At 39.3% G+C, this 15880-nt stretch overlaps 1 protein-coding gene across 7 annotated transcripts in view; it reads left to right on the forward strand.

The window, feature by feature from the left end:
* Positions 1-14222, forward strand: part of LOC114508064 (putative RNA-binding protein Luc7-like 2) — a 62973-nt gene extending 48751 nt beyond the window's left edge. For all 7 annotated transcript variants that reach the window (XM_028526062.2, XM_028526061.2, XM_028526064.2 and 4 more), the window contains 5 exons: positions 998-1174; positions 2675-2766; positions 4934-4963; positions 8787-8978; positions 12905-14222. In XM_028526062.2, coding sequence (XP_028381863.1) covers positions 998-1174; positions 2675-2766; positions 4934-4963; positions 8787-8978; positions 12905-13082 — 669 coding nt within the window. In that variant the 3' untranslated portion in view covers positions 13083-14222. The remainder of the gene's footprint in view (positions 1-997; positions 1175-2674; positions 2767-4933; positions 4964-8786; positions 8979-12904) is intronic.
* The last annotated feature ends 1658 nt before the right edge of the window (positions 14223-15880 follow it).

The following is a 15880-nucleotide window of genomic DNA, read 5'->3' on the forward strand; positions in this document are numbered from 1 at the left end:
AATTTATTGATTCCGTTTTAAAGAACTTTCCTGTAGATCCTATCCAGCAATGTCCACCTACATGTCCTTAGCCAAAGCTACACCGAAGCTTGTAATGCTTTTAGCTGTGTATGCTGCTGCCTCAAACAAACATCAGAATTCTGTCAGTAAGGAAAAAAGGGTACAGTGGATACGCAAAGCTGCTAATATTAATTACTGTGTTTCATCAATGAACTTAATTAACATAAAATGGTTGAGTACAAGACATCTAAATCTCAGTAAGGCATCTTTCATCTCTTACTTTGTAGAACATGGAACTCCTGCTTTTAGTAGGAAGTCTATTATTTGCATGCCCCACCCACTTTTCCAAAGGGGGAAATGCCTAGGAACAAAGGCACTGGAAGGAAGCTGTAACTATATAGAGGATGTGCATCCCTTCTCTGTGAGCAGATCCTTGACTAACACATAGTTTGGGGATTGCTCCATCTCTTTTTCTTTAAAAAGAAGAAGATTTTATTTCTTTATTTTTAGAGAGTGGGGAAAGGAGGTAGAAAGCAGGGAGAGAAACATTGATCGGTTGCCTCTTGCATGCCTCTAACTGGGCAACTGACCCGTAACCCAGGCATGCACTGTGACCGGAAATCAAACTGGCAACCTTTTGCCTTACAGGTTGATAACCAACCCATTGAGCCACACCAGCCAGGGCTCATTTTTAATAAAAATGATAGAAAACGGAACATTGCAGAATAGTGAGCAAAACCATTTTGGAAAGTTGTCTTCTGTATCATGGTAGATACAGGATAGTTCTTGGCAAAAAGTATTTGAGGCTCTCATTTATCTCCAGTGGATAGCTCCTGAGACAGAATGGCAGGTAATGGGGAATCTAATATATTAGGCGACAAAATAGCCATGCTTTTGTGTATTCATTAGAAAAATATTCTGTTCATTAGAAAAGTGTATTTTTTAATTGTATGACTTTCAGTGAGGTTTACATGAATATTGTTTTTATTTTGTTTAGGAAGTTTATCGGAATTCTATGCCAGCTTCCAGCTTCCAACAGCAGAAGCTTCGAGTCTGTGAAGTGTGCTCTGCCTACCTAGGTCTTCATGATAATGACAGACGGCTGGCGGATCATTTCGGGGGTAAACTGCACCTGGGATTTATTGAAATAAGAGAGAAGCTCGAAGAATTAAAGGTATATTGGTAAATTATATCTCTCACTTTATCCAGCTTAGCCCCCCTCATTCTTTTATCTGTATTAATTGTCTTTTTGCATAGTGTTCTTGACTGGTTATATTTTTTTTAACAGTTCATACCAAATAGTGTAGATTTTAAATTGAGATACCAGCTGGTTGAATGAATGATGTTTGAGAAACAGAACTTTAAATACTGCCCCCTTATTCTTGGAGGTAGGAGTTGGATATGACCTGGAAGTGGGAGTCTTAAAACAGGTTCCAAACTCATTCTTTCTACAAAGCTCTATAAATTTATTTATTTATTTTAAACACTTTTTTTATATTATTTATTTTTAGAGAGGGAAGGGAGGGAGAAAGAGAGAGAGAAACATCAATGTGCGGTTGCTGGGGGTCATGGCCTGCAACCCAGGCATGTACCCTGACTGGGAATCGAACCTGTGACACTGGTTTGCAGCCCGTGCTCAATCCACTGAGCTACGCCAGCTAGGGCTTAAATTTATTTTTTTAATTAATATTGTAATATTTACTTCAAAAGAAGATTGAGAAAATGAGTCCAATTTTGATTTGAACTACTTGGCAGTTCTTCACTAAATAGAAAGCCTGTAGGACCTCTACTTTTATTTTACATTCCTGCCCGTTTCAGAAAGGAGTTGGAATTAAACCATTTATTTATTTACTTATTTTTTTTTTTTTTTTACTGAATTTATTGGAGTGACACTGGTTAAAATATACAGGTTTCACATGCACAGTTCTGCAACACATGAGTGAAACCTATTTTTTTTTTAAGGATAATCACTGTCAAATATATGTAAGCTGTTGTAAGAAAGGCAATAGTTCTTACTCATCTTCTGAGTTCTTTTAAGAAGATACATAAACAAAAAAGTATTTCTGATGAAGTAAACACGAGCAGAGTTCTTGGTATTCTGAGTAGCTAGGATGATCTTACTCGGCTACGTTTTTTAAAATGACAAAGTGAGTTTCACTATAGCAAATGGTTATTAGACTCTGAAGTTAAAGCTCCAAAATGGTATATACTTGGGATTCTTTGTAGATATCTACCAACAGAACTGTTTAGCATTTTACTGGTGTTTTTAAAAGCAACAGAATCAGGGTAGTAATTGGAAGGGGCAGAAGACATTTCTATATTGGGAATCATACAGCATGGTGATTTATAATGCTTGACTTCTTTTTAAAAATATAATGTTAGAAAACATTTAGAGGAGAAAAATTTTATAGAACTGATTTTAAAATACCATTAAGAAGTCATGGAGAACTACGAAATTTTATAGATGTTCCCAGAAATGAAAGCTTTTGAAAACCAAACTTGTAAGCCTAATGATGGTACCTGTCAAGATTGAATGGTTCCTAAGCAGATTTTGATGTTACCTGTGTAATATTGGAAATCAGATATAGTGAAGTATAGGATAATGCTCATTAAGAATGGACCCAATAAATAATGCTCCTCACTTATTACTATTTAAACTGTTATTTTTTTCAAGAGAGTTGTAGCTGAGAAGCAGGAGAAAAGAAACCAGGAACGCCTGAAGCGAAGAGAAGAAAGGGAGAGAGAAGAAAGGGAGAAGTTGCGGAGGTATGGAGTGATTCATGGATTGAGTAGGCCAAGTGTCTGAAGTCGAACAACTGGGCTCTGAAAAGAGATGTGATTGGTACAGGGTTTCAGGCGGTAATAAATGTGGTCCTGGGAAGTTTCTGTTTACTCTTTAAAATGTTACCATGCAAAAACAATGTTTATGCAAGGATGTTAACTTATGGCCATTCAAGGCAAGGTGTTTTCCTTCCAAGAGTGTGGAAGAGATAATAAAGAGTGCCTCACGTCTTTATATTTTGTAAGACATGCGAAAAAAATCCTTCTAGCCCTCTGATTTTCATAATGGGCTAGATTTGTACCAGGTTGTCACAGAACTATTGTTATTTTTATGATATATTTTATACTTGATAAAAGGTTTGGTTTCTTTGTTTTATTGATTGTTTTAGTTTATATTTTTATTTTATATTCAATTCTAGGAGCTATGAATGATTAAATTTTTATTAATATAAGATAAATATAAATATTTATATATTGGCATTCATTAGTTGATAGAGTCACACAACTCTTCCTATTTATAATGTTTAAATGTTCTGGGTCAACACTGGTGACAAATTGTGTCGTACCGTGGCGGCAACATTCCTTTGTGCCCGGTGCTCATGACTCCCTTCATCACTTCGGAATGGGCAGGCATGCCACAGAAGATTTACCTGTAGTTCTCATTTACAGTGCTCCCTTAACTGTGCAACATTACACATTTCTGAAGTTTAAATACCTTTTCTTCGGCAGATGTGCCTCAGTTCATTGAAACCCTCTGTAATATGTGCGGGTTCTCACCAACTTCCTCCCTGCTTTGGGCACTGACTTCATTCATCGGTTCAGACATCTCGCACTTACAGCGCTGTGAAATTTGGCTTATAGCACTGAAACAACAGAATGAGACACAGCTGCCTGGGGAGGGCTTCCTTTTTAGGGACGTGCTGTCATTCCTCTGTTGATGGAAATTTTTTCCATGCACCACAAATTTTACCTTAGAGCTTCATCTCTGTTCTCTTTCTGTACACTCCGATGGTAATATTGCCCGACACTGTAATATTTAAAACAATATAAATGACAGTAGAAATCTCAGTCTAAGTTAAAATTCAGCTGAATGTAGTGCCATTCACAGAAATGATTCAACTGAGGGAAAAGTTCTTTGCAGGACTGTGCTTTTTCATTTGTTTCCACCCGGCAGATTTCTTTTAACAGTGATTATAAAATGTAACGTATTTCAGTAATGTCTTTAAAAAGTGTTTTAAGCCTGTCTATGAATTTAAGGATATAGTGTAACTAAGTATGGAAGATGAGGAAATTGCAAGTGAGTTCAAAATTACACAAGATAGAATTCCAGCTATGGTTATTGAAAAGAGTAATGATAAAAATCACTGTGTCTTACTGAGTGGTGTTTCCCAGGCACTGTGCTAAGAATTTGCTTCTAGTAGTTCATCTAATCCTTACAACCCCTGTTTTACAAATAGCAGACTAAGCTGAGGGGGAATGTATGTCATCTGCCAGCAGTCACGCAGATGGTGGGTGGTGGAACCAGAGTTGAAAACTTCATCAGGCCGAGTCCAAAGCCCTGCTTCACCCCCTCTACAGTCTCCACAGAAACATCCCTGTAGCCCTAGTAACCATAATGTCGGTGATTACTATTTATTGACTGTTAACTGTGTGCCAGGAAATGTAAGATTGTGTTGTGTAAACGTGTTACATGTCATGTTAAGAAACATGTTGTGAGATCAGTTTGGGTGTTCTAGGGATTATAGTCTGAGGTTGCAGATCCAAAGTGTATGCACCTCAGATCATAGAAGTTTTACTCTGTTCCCAGGGGGAAAGGAGAAATGACAGAGAGATAAGTAACAGAGAATGTTTTCAGGGTGGGAAGGTGGTTTCTGGAGAATGAGTGAGTCGTGACGCACTGTGTTTCAGTCTCCGAGGAGCATGGTCTTTCTGACTAGCCAGACATCCCAGTTAAGAGCTCATATGCCAAAATGGGGACATCTGTAGAGTTTTTTTTACATTTTGAAAAATTTCATTTGCATACACACATGTCTTATAAAATATAAAAACTAAAATCAGGAAGAATGTTACTTTAAGAGCACATTGTTCTTATTATCGTTTATAGTTACTTTTCTAAAAATAGACCTTTTCTTTTTTTTTTTTCTTTTTTTAGGTCTCGATCACATAGCAAGAATCCAAAAAGGTAGGTGTGATACAAGTTAAGTGTAAGTACTGAAGCTCTATTTTTCAGAGACAGTTGCTATAGATTAAATATCTTTTACAAGTGAACAGGAGTACATTTAAATAGATTAGTACATTTAATTTTTTATAGTTCAAGCTTGAGCAATATTATTTGAGAAGAAACTGGTCAGAAGATACTCGTGTACTACAGTTTAGTTTTATCAGAGTGAAATTATATACAATGCCCTGGAGTTAGAGGAAAAGCTAAAAACATTTCAGAATTTTTTTAGATTTTATTTATTTTTAGAGAGAGGGGAAGGGAGAGAGAAAGAGAGGGAGAGAAACATCAATGTGAGAAAGAAACATTGATTGGTCGCCTCTTGCACACCCCCAACCAGGGACCTGGCCCACAGCCCAGGCATGTGCCCTGACCAGAAATTTAACCAGCGACCTTTTGGTATGCAGACCAGCGCTCAATCCACTGAGACACACCAGCCAGGGAAGAACATGTCTTTAAAATCTTCTTTAGAAGCTCAGAGTAAATATGTGACTGGATTTATTTTTAAAAAAATCAATTTGGGCCGGTTCGATTCCCAGTCAGGGCACACCCCCCAGTGTGGGGGCACATGAAAGGCAACCACACATTGATGTTTCTCTCCCTCTCTTTCTCCTTCCTTCCCCTCTGTCTAAAAATAAATAAAAATCTTTTTAAAAAATCAATTTGGGTGGCGCATCTAAGAAACACATTCTAAGGGGTTGTACCTGTTGAAAATGTAAGTCGGTTAAGTAGTTGGATACCTTTTTGAATGAGGGGTTCATGCTGGGTTGTGAGGAGAAACTAAAATGTTCAGGTTATGCCTCCCTCTTGATGTTATATGAGCTTATGACTTACCGTTTGTGACTGATCACAAAATCTTTAAAGGGTACTTGAGCCTTAAAGAGGAAGGCAACTCGGTAACACTTTTCTTTGACTTTTGGGTTTAATATTTGTAGTTGTTTTGAAACCTTTCTTTACAATTTTTACTAGTTACTGGTGTTTTCTTTCCTATCTGAGAGAGGTGGGAAAACATGGTGTGTTTCATCATTCTTAATTTTTCACTTGCCGGTCTCACTCTTACCCTTGAACCTTTCTCATGAATTTATTCCCACCTAGGATGCCCTTTCTTGTTCTTTTTCAAATACTGTTATTCCTCTTGTTTGGATCACATCTTTTTGAAATGTTCTGAAAACTCTTAACTCTAAAGAATAACTGTTTCCCAAGAGCTTTCCTCTGTATACCAGAGCATTTGTCATTATGAAAGAAGTATTTATTTATCTACTTACTTACTTTTGGAGAGAAGGGAATGGTGGGAGAAAAAGAGGGAGAGAAACTGATTGGTTGCCTCTTGCACGTGCCCCACCTGGGGACGGGGCCACAACTCAGGCAGGTGCTCTGACGGAGAGTCAAACCGTTGACTTGTTGCTTTGCAGGACACCTCCCGACTGAGCCACACTGTGCTTTTAAGACCCTTCATGCTTTTTAGAATCTTCCAGTTCTTTTTCTAAAATCTAAAAAAAGCTAAGATATTAATAACCAAAACCAGTTGGGTTAGCTAATTTATATGGCTGTGAGTTTCTCAAATCTAGAATGAGAAGTATAAACATTAAATGATGATTCTGTTCTGTTCACTGGTTGATGAATGCAAGCTGGTTATTTGGTGAAAAATATATTTAAACTGTACATAGAACATCTTTAGGTAATCAGACCAGAAATTTAATTTCAACCACTCTAGTCCAAGCCACTTCTTATCTCTGTATATTTTGACACCATCTTACCTGGTCTCTAATTTCTATACTTGACCCACTCCCTTTCTCTAACTCAGTCTGTTTTTCACACATCAACCACAATAAGCTTTTTAAAAAGTGAAATAAATCATGTCAGCTCTGTTCAGGTATTCCTCTTGAACCGTGTTCAAGTTCTCCAAATGTACTCCATTTCCTTTTTACATGTCTGATGCCCACGTGTTTGTGTAGACATCATTCTGGAATATACATGGTCAGTGAAGGTAGGTTATAGTTGTTCGTATGGGAAATACAGTAATTAATAAATAAGAGGACAAGGCTAAACTCTGTGTTTCGCATACTCACAACTGTAGACCTATTCCTGCCCACCCCTGGATGCCCCATGAGGTTTAGGACTCTAATTGCTGCTCAGTCTCCTTAGTGCCCAGAACAGCGCAGTAGGCATCCAGTAAGTATTTTTGAATGGATGGTTACCTTTAAAAATGAATGAAATTACAGATTGGAAGAAATACATGTTTTAATAGCTCAAAATGAGTGATTAAACAATATATCATTTGGTAAAACTTATATTGAATGAATTTTATGTTCTTTTCCTGCTTCTTATGAGAAATACTTGGTTGTGGAAATACTCTGTTCAGCTGTGGTTGATGTTATGTGTGCAGTGTGTGCCTTTCTTTGACTGTGGTGTTGACATACACTGAATGCTTTTAAACTTCACCTAACAACATAATCATTGGAAAATAAACTCAGGCCTTCGCTGCTGTGGCTCAGTGGATTGAGTGCTGGCCCAAGGACTGAAAGGTTGCCAATTTGATCCCCATTCAGAGCACGTGCCTGGGTTGCTTAGGTCTGCAGTTGGGGCCATGCAAGAGGCAACCAGTTGATGTGTCTCTCCCTGTTTCTCCCTCTTTTTACTTCTCTCTAAAAATAAAGTCTTTTTTTAAAAAGATGTTTCATAAAAGAATAAAAATGTTTATGGCTTTTTTAAAAAATAAAATAAATTCAGTTTGGTAACTGGAACAGCTGAATGTACATTTGAACTCACTCTATCAAGTGAAGTGACTCTTTGAACAAAGTGCGTGCCTTCCTTTCTCTCGCTCTCCCTCAGTGGTCCTGGTTCTGCAGATGCCGTCCCCACCCTCCCCATGCTTGCTGCACAAGTCAGTTCTGTGGCCCAGTGCAGACTACAGAGAACTACTTGGTTTTTCCCACCCAGCTTCTTCAAAATGTTTTTTCTCTCTATTCATATACTTGTAAATACGTTTTTTTACAGCTTTAAGTAAAATTGTCTAAAATGATTTATGCATGTTAGTTTTTTCTTCCAATTAAATAATGCACTATGTGTCTTGATTATACTATGACTGAGCATATTGTGGACAAACGTACTTCAGTGGTTATATAAAACCTCTCTAATTCAGAGAGTTACTTTATTTTTTTAATTTTAATCCTTACCCGAGGACATACCTATTGACTCTAGAGAGAGTGGAAGGGGAGGGAAAGAGAGAGAGACATGGATTGTTTGCCTCTCCTACAAGCCCTCTCCAGAGACCGAACCTGCAGCCTTGGCATGTGCCCTGCCTGGGAATCGAGCCCGTGACGTTTCAGTTGACCGGGATGACGCTCCAACCAACTGAGCCACGACGGTCAGGGCTAATCAGAGAGTTTTAACAGTACTCTTTTTCATGCCTCTCCTTCCTTCTGTCCATGTCCGTCAGGTACACACCATGTCTAAATTGTACTAAAAGTCAGAAGTTTAAAGAAAATTAATTCCATAAAGCATCTAGATAATACAATCTCTGGGGAGTAGTAGTGGTATAGATCGTTCCCTTTTTATATTCCTAATGCAAATTTATACAGTATTGATTGGTCTCTGAGAGCTAGCATTAGTTTTTGTCTTGAAATTCTAGTATGTAGTTATTTAAAACACCATCAATTTATTTTAGTGTAGATTTAGCTGACTTGAAACAGAATTGGCATTAAGCAAAGCCACTGAGGGATAGTTTCTGTTTAAAGAAGAGGCTTTAGTGAATGAACATTGTAACTGAGTGAAATATTTTTTGTAGATCCAGGTCCAGAGAGCACCGCCGACATCGGTCTCGCTCCATGTCGCGGGAACGGAAGAGGAGAACTCGATCCAAATCTCGGGAGAAACGCCATCGCCACAGATCTCGCTCTAGCAGCCGCAGCCGCAGCCGCAGCCACCAGAGAAGTGGGCACAGTTCTAGAGACAGGAGCAGAGAGCGATCCAGGAGGAGGTACTGAGGTGTCCGTAAGAGGACATGGAACTACCTTATGGTTTTGAATTGGAATACTATTGCTTTGAAACTTGCATCCGGTGATATGTACACATTTGTGTGGGTGTATAACAGTGTTTTCCCTGATTGTATGGGTAGTTCAGAAAGAATATACTTATGAGCCAGAGTAAGAAATTGGAACAAATATTTGCAGAGGTTATTGCTTTTCTCTGCGTAGTGTCTTGGTGGGGAAAAAGTACTATATGGGCAAATAATTTTAGGTACCAATAGTCTTCAAGTTTTTTCTGTATGTGTTGATGAATTACAGGCTCTGAGAAGTCCTTTCATTAAGATTGTTTAGCTTTGTTAGACATTGTTTTCCGTACTTCTTTGAGCTGGTGCACTTTTTCAGAGCAGACACGTCTAGTATATTCTTTTTTAATCTGCACAATGGGTATGCATTGTTATATACAGTTGGCTTGACAGGGCAGATTTGGAATCTTAATGAAGTTAGGTTCCTTAAGGAAGGAATTTCCATGCATGAAAATTCAAAAGATACAAGAAGGGCCAGGGGGAAGTTCAAGGACCTGGTTATCTAATTGGGACAAAGGGTTAGAATGTGGCAGAGCCTCAGCACTCACCGTCTCTATGGAAGAAACTTCCACAACTCCTCAGGTCACATGATGGCCCTTAAGCCAGTTCATTTCCGTTGAACATAAACCACACTTAAAATTTCTTTTTTCTTGACAACTCTTCTTAAATAGAGGATTTTTTGAGTGCCTAGTATCTACTAGTCATAAATTTTTTATGGATTACTCCACATAAAGCCCATGACAGAACCCACAGAAAACTTTAAACTTTCTGGGTTTTGTTTTGTTCTTTTTAACTCCCAACCAGCCATTCCCTGAATCCACTCACAAGCTGAGTTAGTTAATAGGCTGTCAATCAATATTTATTGTATTCTTGCCTTGTTCCAACTAGCTCTTTTTCCCCAGCTTTTTATAAAGTTGGCAAATAAAATTCTAAGATATTTAAAGTGTACACTGTGGTGATTTGATGTACGTGTACATTATGGAAGGTTTCCCACCGCTAGTTAATGAACACATCCAGCACCTCTTTGGTGAGAACATTTAAGTTCTCTTCTCTTAGAGAACCAAGCAGTTCTTACGGTGTCTCTAATCAGGAAGAATTGTATACTTTGTACTGTAGGTCCAGCAAATGATAACGAAATAATGTAGCTGAGCCACTGTATTCAGCTTGAGTGAGAACACAGGACTAACATCTCTGACAATAATCAGACTGATATAAAACCGAGTATATTATAAAGTGCTGAACTGTGTATCATAGAGTACATGGTAGAGGCATTTGGATGAGGGGAATACCAGAGTAATAAAAAATGGCTTCAGATAATGGATAAAACCCAAATAAAGTGGGTGTAATTTGAATAGGTAAAACCAGGCAGGAGAAGGAGACTACAGACAGAGTGAGTATCAGGCAAATGCAGAGAATGAGCAGGGAATTTATAAGGGACAATTCCTGATAGCATGACTTGTAGGCCACTTCATCTTATATTCTTTAAACTGTGGGCAGAGTGCAGTGCCCAGCAAAACACATTTTAAAAACATCCTCCGTGAGTCTTACCTGCACTATAAATTTTGGTAGTCATTCTGCCAGTTGATGGAAGGTCTAGGCCCAGTGGTATCCAGCCTTTTGGCATCTCTGGGCCACACTGGAAGAAGAAGAGTTGTCTTGGGCCACATGTTAAATACACAGACACTTAAGGAAAACAAAAAAGTCTCATAACGTTTTAAGTAAATTTTTGATTTTGTGTTCATCCACATTCATAGCCATCCTGGGCCTCAGGTTGGACACTCCTGGCTCTAGACAGTTTCCTTTGAGAGCCTGCCCACCTTCCATTGTTTCTGGCGTCTCACTTCCTAAATACCTTTCCCGGCATTGTGGATGGAAGGGATGTTCACCTGAGCTTGTGTTTGGTCTCTGACGCCTCCTGAGTTCGTGAAGTTGGGTAGGAGCGTTTCCCACCGAACACACGGCGCCTCTGCTGCATTTCGAGCGTGTTCCTACAGAGGACTATTTTTGTAAAACTGTTTCAAGTTTTGCTTTTCTCTAGAGCACCTCTAATGTTGATATTCACATTACTGTCTTTCAAAGCAACATTTTTTACCAAAAATTAGCAGGCAATTGCTATTAAAACCTACATGTTATTATACATACACAAGCATAAAGTTATTGCTACATATTTGATTTTAATTTTCAAGGTAAAAATCTCAGTTAAGAGTCTTTTATGATGTGCTGTTCTCCTGCCCCAGCTGAAGTAGTGGTCTCTGATGTAAGTACAGTCTGTCTGTGACCTTTCCCTGGCAGCAGTTACCCTTGGCAAAGGAGGGCTATTTGCATTTTTCTGCTTCCTGCTCTGTTCAAACATACAGTGCGTCCTCCAGAGCCAGGCCACTTGGTTTCAGTGGCCTTGGTCATGTCATCTAATGATCCCACCTTTCTTTTCCCATCTACTAAGTAGAGCTAGTTAAGAGTACCTGCTTTGTTAGGGTTAGTGGCAGTCCGAGCGAGATAGGGAATGGAAACTGCTTGTGTATACACATTGTAATTGCTCACGAAGCAGTAGTTGATGCTCATCTCATAGTTGATTTTCAGTTGTTATCACTGACCTCTTAGTCTTCATATTCCATTCTTACAAAGATTATGGGTAGGATGAGTGTAACCGGATATGTGCACTGTGTGATTTTTTTTTACACGTCATTTTTAAATTAAGCTTATTAAAACCTTATTAAGTAGAATGCTTCTAGTTGACATTACTTTATCTTTCAGCCTTTTTGGTTTAATCCTTAATTATATTTCTAAAACTGAGTATAGTAGTAATTCTTTCCTGCCTTAGAAGTTGAAAGTATTACTTAATCAGACCTCAGATCTAAATTCTGAACATGGGTTAAGTGAGATGATTATATAGAAGTATCATGTCACCTGTAAAGAATGAAATAAACGTAATATGTGTTTCTGATTCATTCTAGATGTTGAAAGTATAGAAGATTTCATATTAATTCTGATCCTGTGATGTCCTTTGGTTTTTCTTCTGACTGAATCTCTGATATGACCTTGTTTTGTTATTTACCTTTTTGAAGTTGAGTGTGGTAACGGAGAGGTGGTATTAAGAAACAGTTATGGTTAATCAAGATTTATTGTAGTGTGATCATCTTCCTCTGTCTTCCATTCTGATTTTTTTCTTTGGTTGAATGAGCTAACTCAGTAGGAGTAAAGCACATTTTAAAAATAATAAATGTTTACCATGTCATTAATTGAGTAGTTCTCTTACCTAAGTTGCCCACAGGTCAAATCTGGCCCTCCAGCTTGTTTCTGCATATGCAGCAAGCTCCGGCTGGTTTTTACATTGTTTAAAGGGTTGATAAAAAGCAGAAAAGGGAGACGAGGATGCCAGAGACAGTATGTGACCACAGCACCTGAAACCTGCACTCCCCGACCAGACGGCAGAAGAGGTTCACAGGCCCCTGCGTAAGGCACTGGTTTCCATCCGATTTGGGATCGACACTCTAGTACATGTTTTTTAATTGGATAATACCTTTGGCTTTTGAAAGGTATTGTCTGTGATTCTTATACTAAATACCTTTACTAAGCATCAGAGAATCGTTTTGATTGCCTCCGAGACAATGAGAATATCCTATAAAAAATCATTTTAGCATGTGGTTTTCGACTTTAGCTATTTGTGTTCGCTCGTGTCCTTGTTTTAGACCCTTACCAAATATGGTGGTGCTCTTTTGTCAGAAAACTGGCTCCTGTCTTTTTGGATGTATTCTGTATATCTTCGGCTATCGATACCTTAATATTTATCCGATTCTTTCATTTGGATTTTGGGTTTCCCAACACATTTTGCTCCTCAAATTAATATTTTTCAGATCCTCAAAAGAAAGATTCAGAGACCAAGACTTAGCATCACGTGACAGAGACAGGAATTCAAGAGACAGATCACCTCGTGACAGAGATCGAAAAGATAAGAAGCGGTCCTATGAGAGCGCTAATGGCAGATCAGAAGACAGGAGGAGCTCTGAAGAGCGCGAAGCAGGGGAGATATAATTAGCTCTGTACATGTCCTCAGTCCTTAAGCTTCCTCTGGAGTTACATACTATTGTTTAGTTTACAGCCGTTCGGGGTGACACAGTGAGCAGTTCCACACACCGGTCCAGCTAGGCTAGATGCACAGTTTCCAGCTCGATCTGAACTGAGCGTGTTTTCCTTGACGAAGCCTCAAACTGCACCCATAGTTCCCGGTGAACCTGTAATCCAGTTCTGAAAGTGTTCAACACAGTTTTATATACCAGAAAGACGCGAATGTCTTTGTTCTTTCTAGTAGAAGTGAGAACAAACGAATTGTGTTACTTGCCTTGGGGTTTTTGAACATTTGTAAAAATGCTGTCTTCCTTTCTAGTCCAAACAGCGCAGCTTTGGGGATTTTGCTTTTTAATCCTTCTTCCTCTGACTTTTGTATCCCCTACCCACCCTCTAATTTTAAGAGAAAGGGGGTCAGGGAAGCAATATAGCTTCTGTTCTAAGGTTCTTTTCCCATTAATAACTAGCTGATTACAGTTCAGAGCATTTATACTGGAATGTGTGCTGGAGAAATTTAAATACTGGGAATTTTTTTTTTAGTTTGTTTAGGGTTGGAAGTTGAACAGCTCTTGCATTACATATACTTTGCTTTTTTATTGACAATTAGAAATCAACTACTAAGTCTTGATTTTTCTGTTGTATTGAATTACTACTACGTTCAGGGTGTTTTGAAAAGGGGGTGGGGACAGGGACTTTTCATAAGCACTTCTGTTTTATTTTGTGTGTGTGGAATATAAAGACTATACCCTTATTGTAAAGAAACATTAATAATGAAATGAAACAGTCACCACCACCATTACTATTAAACTGTAACCTGTCTAGTAAATTGTCACTAGAACTACTTGCTGTGGGCATTTCTCTTATTCTTTTATATCATTACTAGTGCCTTACTGTGCAAGGCACCAAAGGAGACACACACACACTCCCGAAGATTCAAGCTGAACTGCTCTTCACCTGGGTCCCTGGCCGACATACTTCAGGGCTGTCTGTACATCCGCTTCCGCGAAGGACTGGACCTGCAGAAGAAACTGGGTTTTTCATTTGCTTTTGTTTTGTATTTCTTCTTATTCGGCAAACTGAAATAAAAACATGGTGTAACCAATGTAATGAGACTAGCAGTTTCTGCATTGAAAGCTATAGATGCCCACTTGTAATTCTAGAAAATCTGAGTAACCAAAATACATCAAGGACCGAAATGAGTGTCTGTGAGTACAGTTAACCGAGATCACCTTTTAAGAACTAGTTTTGATTTGTTCCCCTAAGTGGCAAATGCGAGGTCCCGGAACGTGGGCCTCACATTGGCTTTACAGGGTGTGAGTCCGAGGCCCACCTGCGTCACCGGTTGCTGAGGGACCGTTGGTATCCGCACTGCTCCTAGTGGTCTGCGCTCCTCCCTTAGATCCCTGCGGGCACTTTGGGTTTCGTGCCTGGGGTGTGGCGTGAGACGGAAAAGGCTGGGCTGGTGGGCTCGGGGAAGACCGTCTGGGACCTGGCCCGTGACCAGTTGGTGATACATCTGGGCTGAGATAGCGAACTCCAGAACATGATTGAAAAATACGGTTTAGCATTATGTTTGTATGATTGGAATGTAATCCTTGTTTCCCGCCTAATCATACAGATACCTGTATTGTTAGCTGTTGCTGCAGTTGTGATTTGCAGGCGGCGCGGGCCCCTGACGCGGGCAGGTCAGTGGCAGCCGGTGAAGGACAGCATCGCCCTGGGCTGGCTCCGTCGGGGAGTCACTCCGGCCGCGTGTGCCTTCTGGTGAAGGTCCCCGATTTAAAAACCCTAGGGCGATTCTGTTGCTTAGATGCTTCTAGTATTTAGACTTGGGGTAAATGATCTACATTCTCAATAATTATCCTTGAGCCAGGGCAACCACTCAGAATAACCCTGAAATCTCAATATGTCTGTTCCTCATACCTGTTTTGGGCATATTTTTTTTATCTGGTGACTGTAATAGAAAGTGTAAGTTTAGTCCCATATTTGCAAAACCTCTGTGATGGATCCTCTGTGATGTCACTCGTGGGGACCTTCAGTAAGGACTTGGTTTGCTGTTACTGGGCAGCCCCCCAAAGCCACTTCACTGAGATGGATCAGCAGCCATTGAAACCGAAGGAAAAATCCCTCCATTCTAAGTAGACTTTAAAAAGAAAGACTTTACCTCTCCAATAATTATCCTGACATTAGTGTTTTAAGTTTTCTTCATCTTTTCCCAGTTTTTTTCCTTCCACGCTTCATTTTAAGAGCCCATTTCCATAACTAGTAATAGCTGTCGATCCTGGCCCTTGGAGCCAGAGCCTCGCCTGCATTATAATCTAAACACTTGTCATACGTTGTGGTGATTTCCCATTCATTGTGGTACCTTTCAAAATGGTTTTTATAAACCAGTTTTTAAAAGCAGAAATGTTTATAGGATTTTCAACATTGAAAATCCAAGTAAATATTACATAACTTTAAAACGTGTGCATATCCGAGGTGGACACTCAGCTGGTGTGCATAGGTGTAGCAGCCATTCGAAACAGTGAGCCCTTGACCCGTGCCCCTTCCGTCAGCCGTGTGCACCTGCCCTGACCTTGAGCGCCTTCCCTGCGAGCATCCGCACAGCCGAGAGCCTTCAGAGCCCCTCAGTCCACCGTCACATGCTGTATACTGACATATTTTGAAAAATCTTGTTTGTTTTTACTATGTGAAAAAACAAAGCTGTTTACACCATGATCTTATGATACCCTAACTTAATAATTAGATTTCCCCAGGGTATAAAT

The sequence above is a fragment of the Phyllostomus discolor genome, chromosome 10 (genome assembly GCF_004126475.2).
Source record: "Phyllostomus discolor isolate MPI-MPIP mPhyDis1 chromosome 10, mPhyDis1.pri.v3, whole genome shotgun sequence".
NCBI classification, from domain to species: domain Eukaryota; kingdom Metazoa; phylum Chordata; class Mammalia; order Chiroptera; family Phyllostomidae; genus Phyllostomus; species Phyllostomus discolor.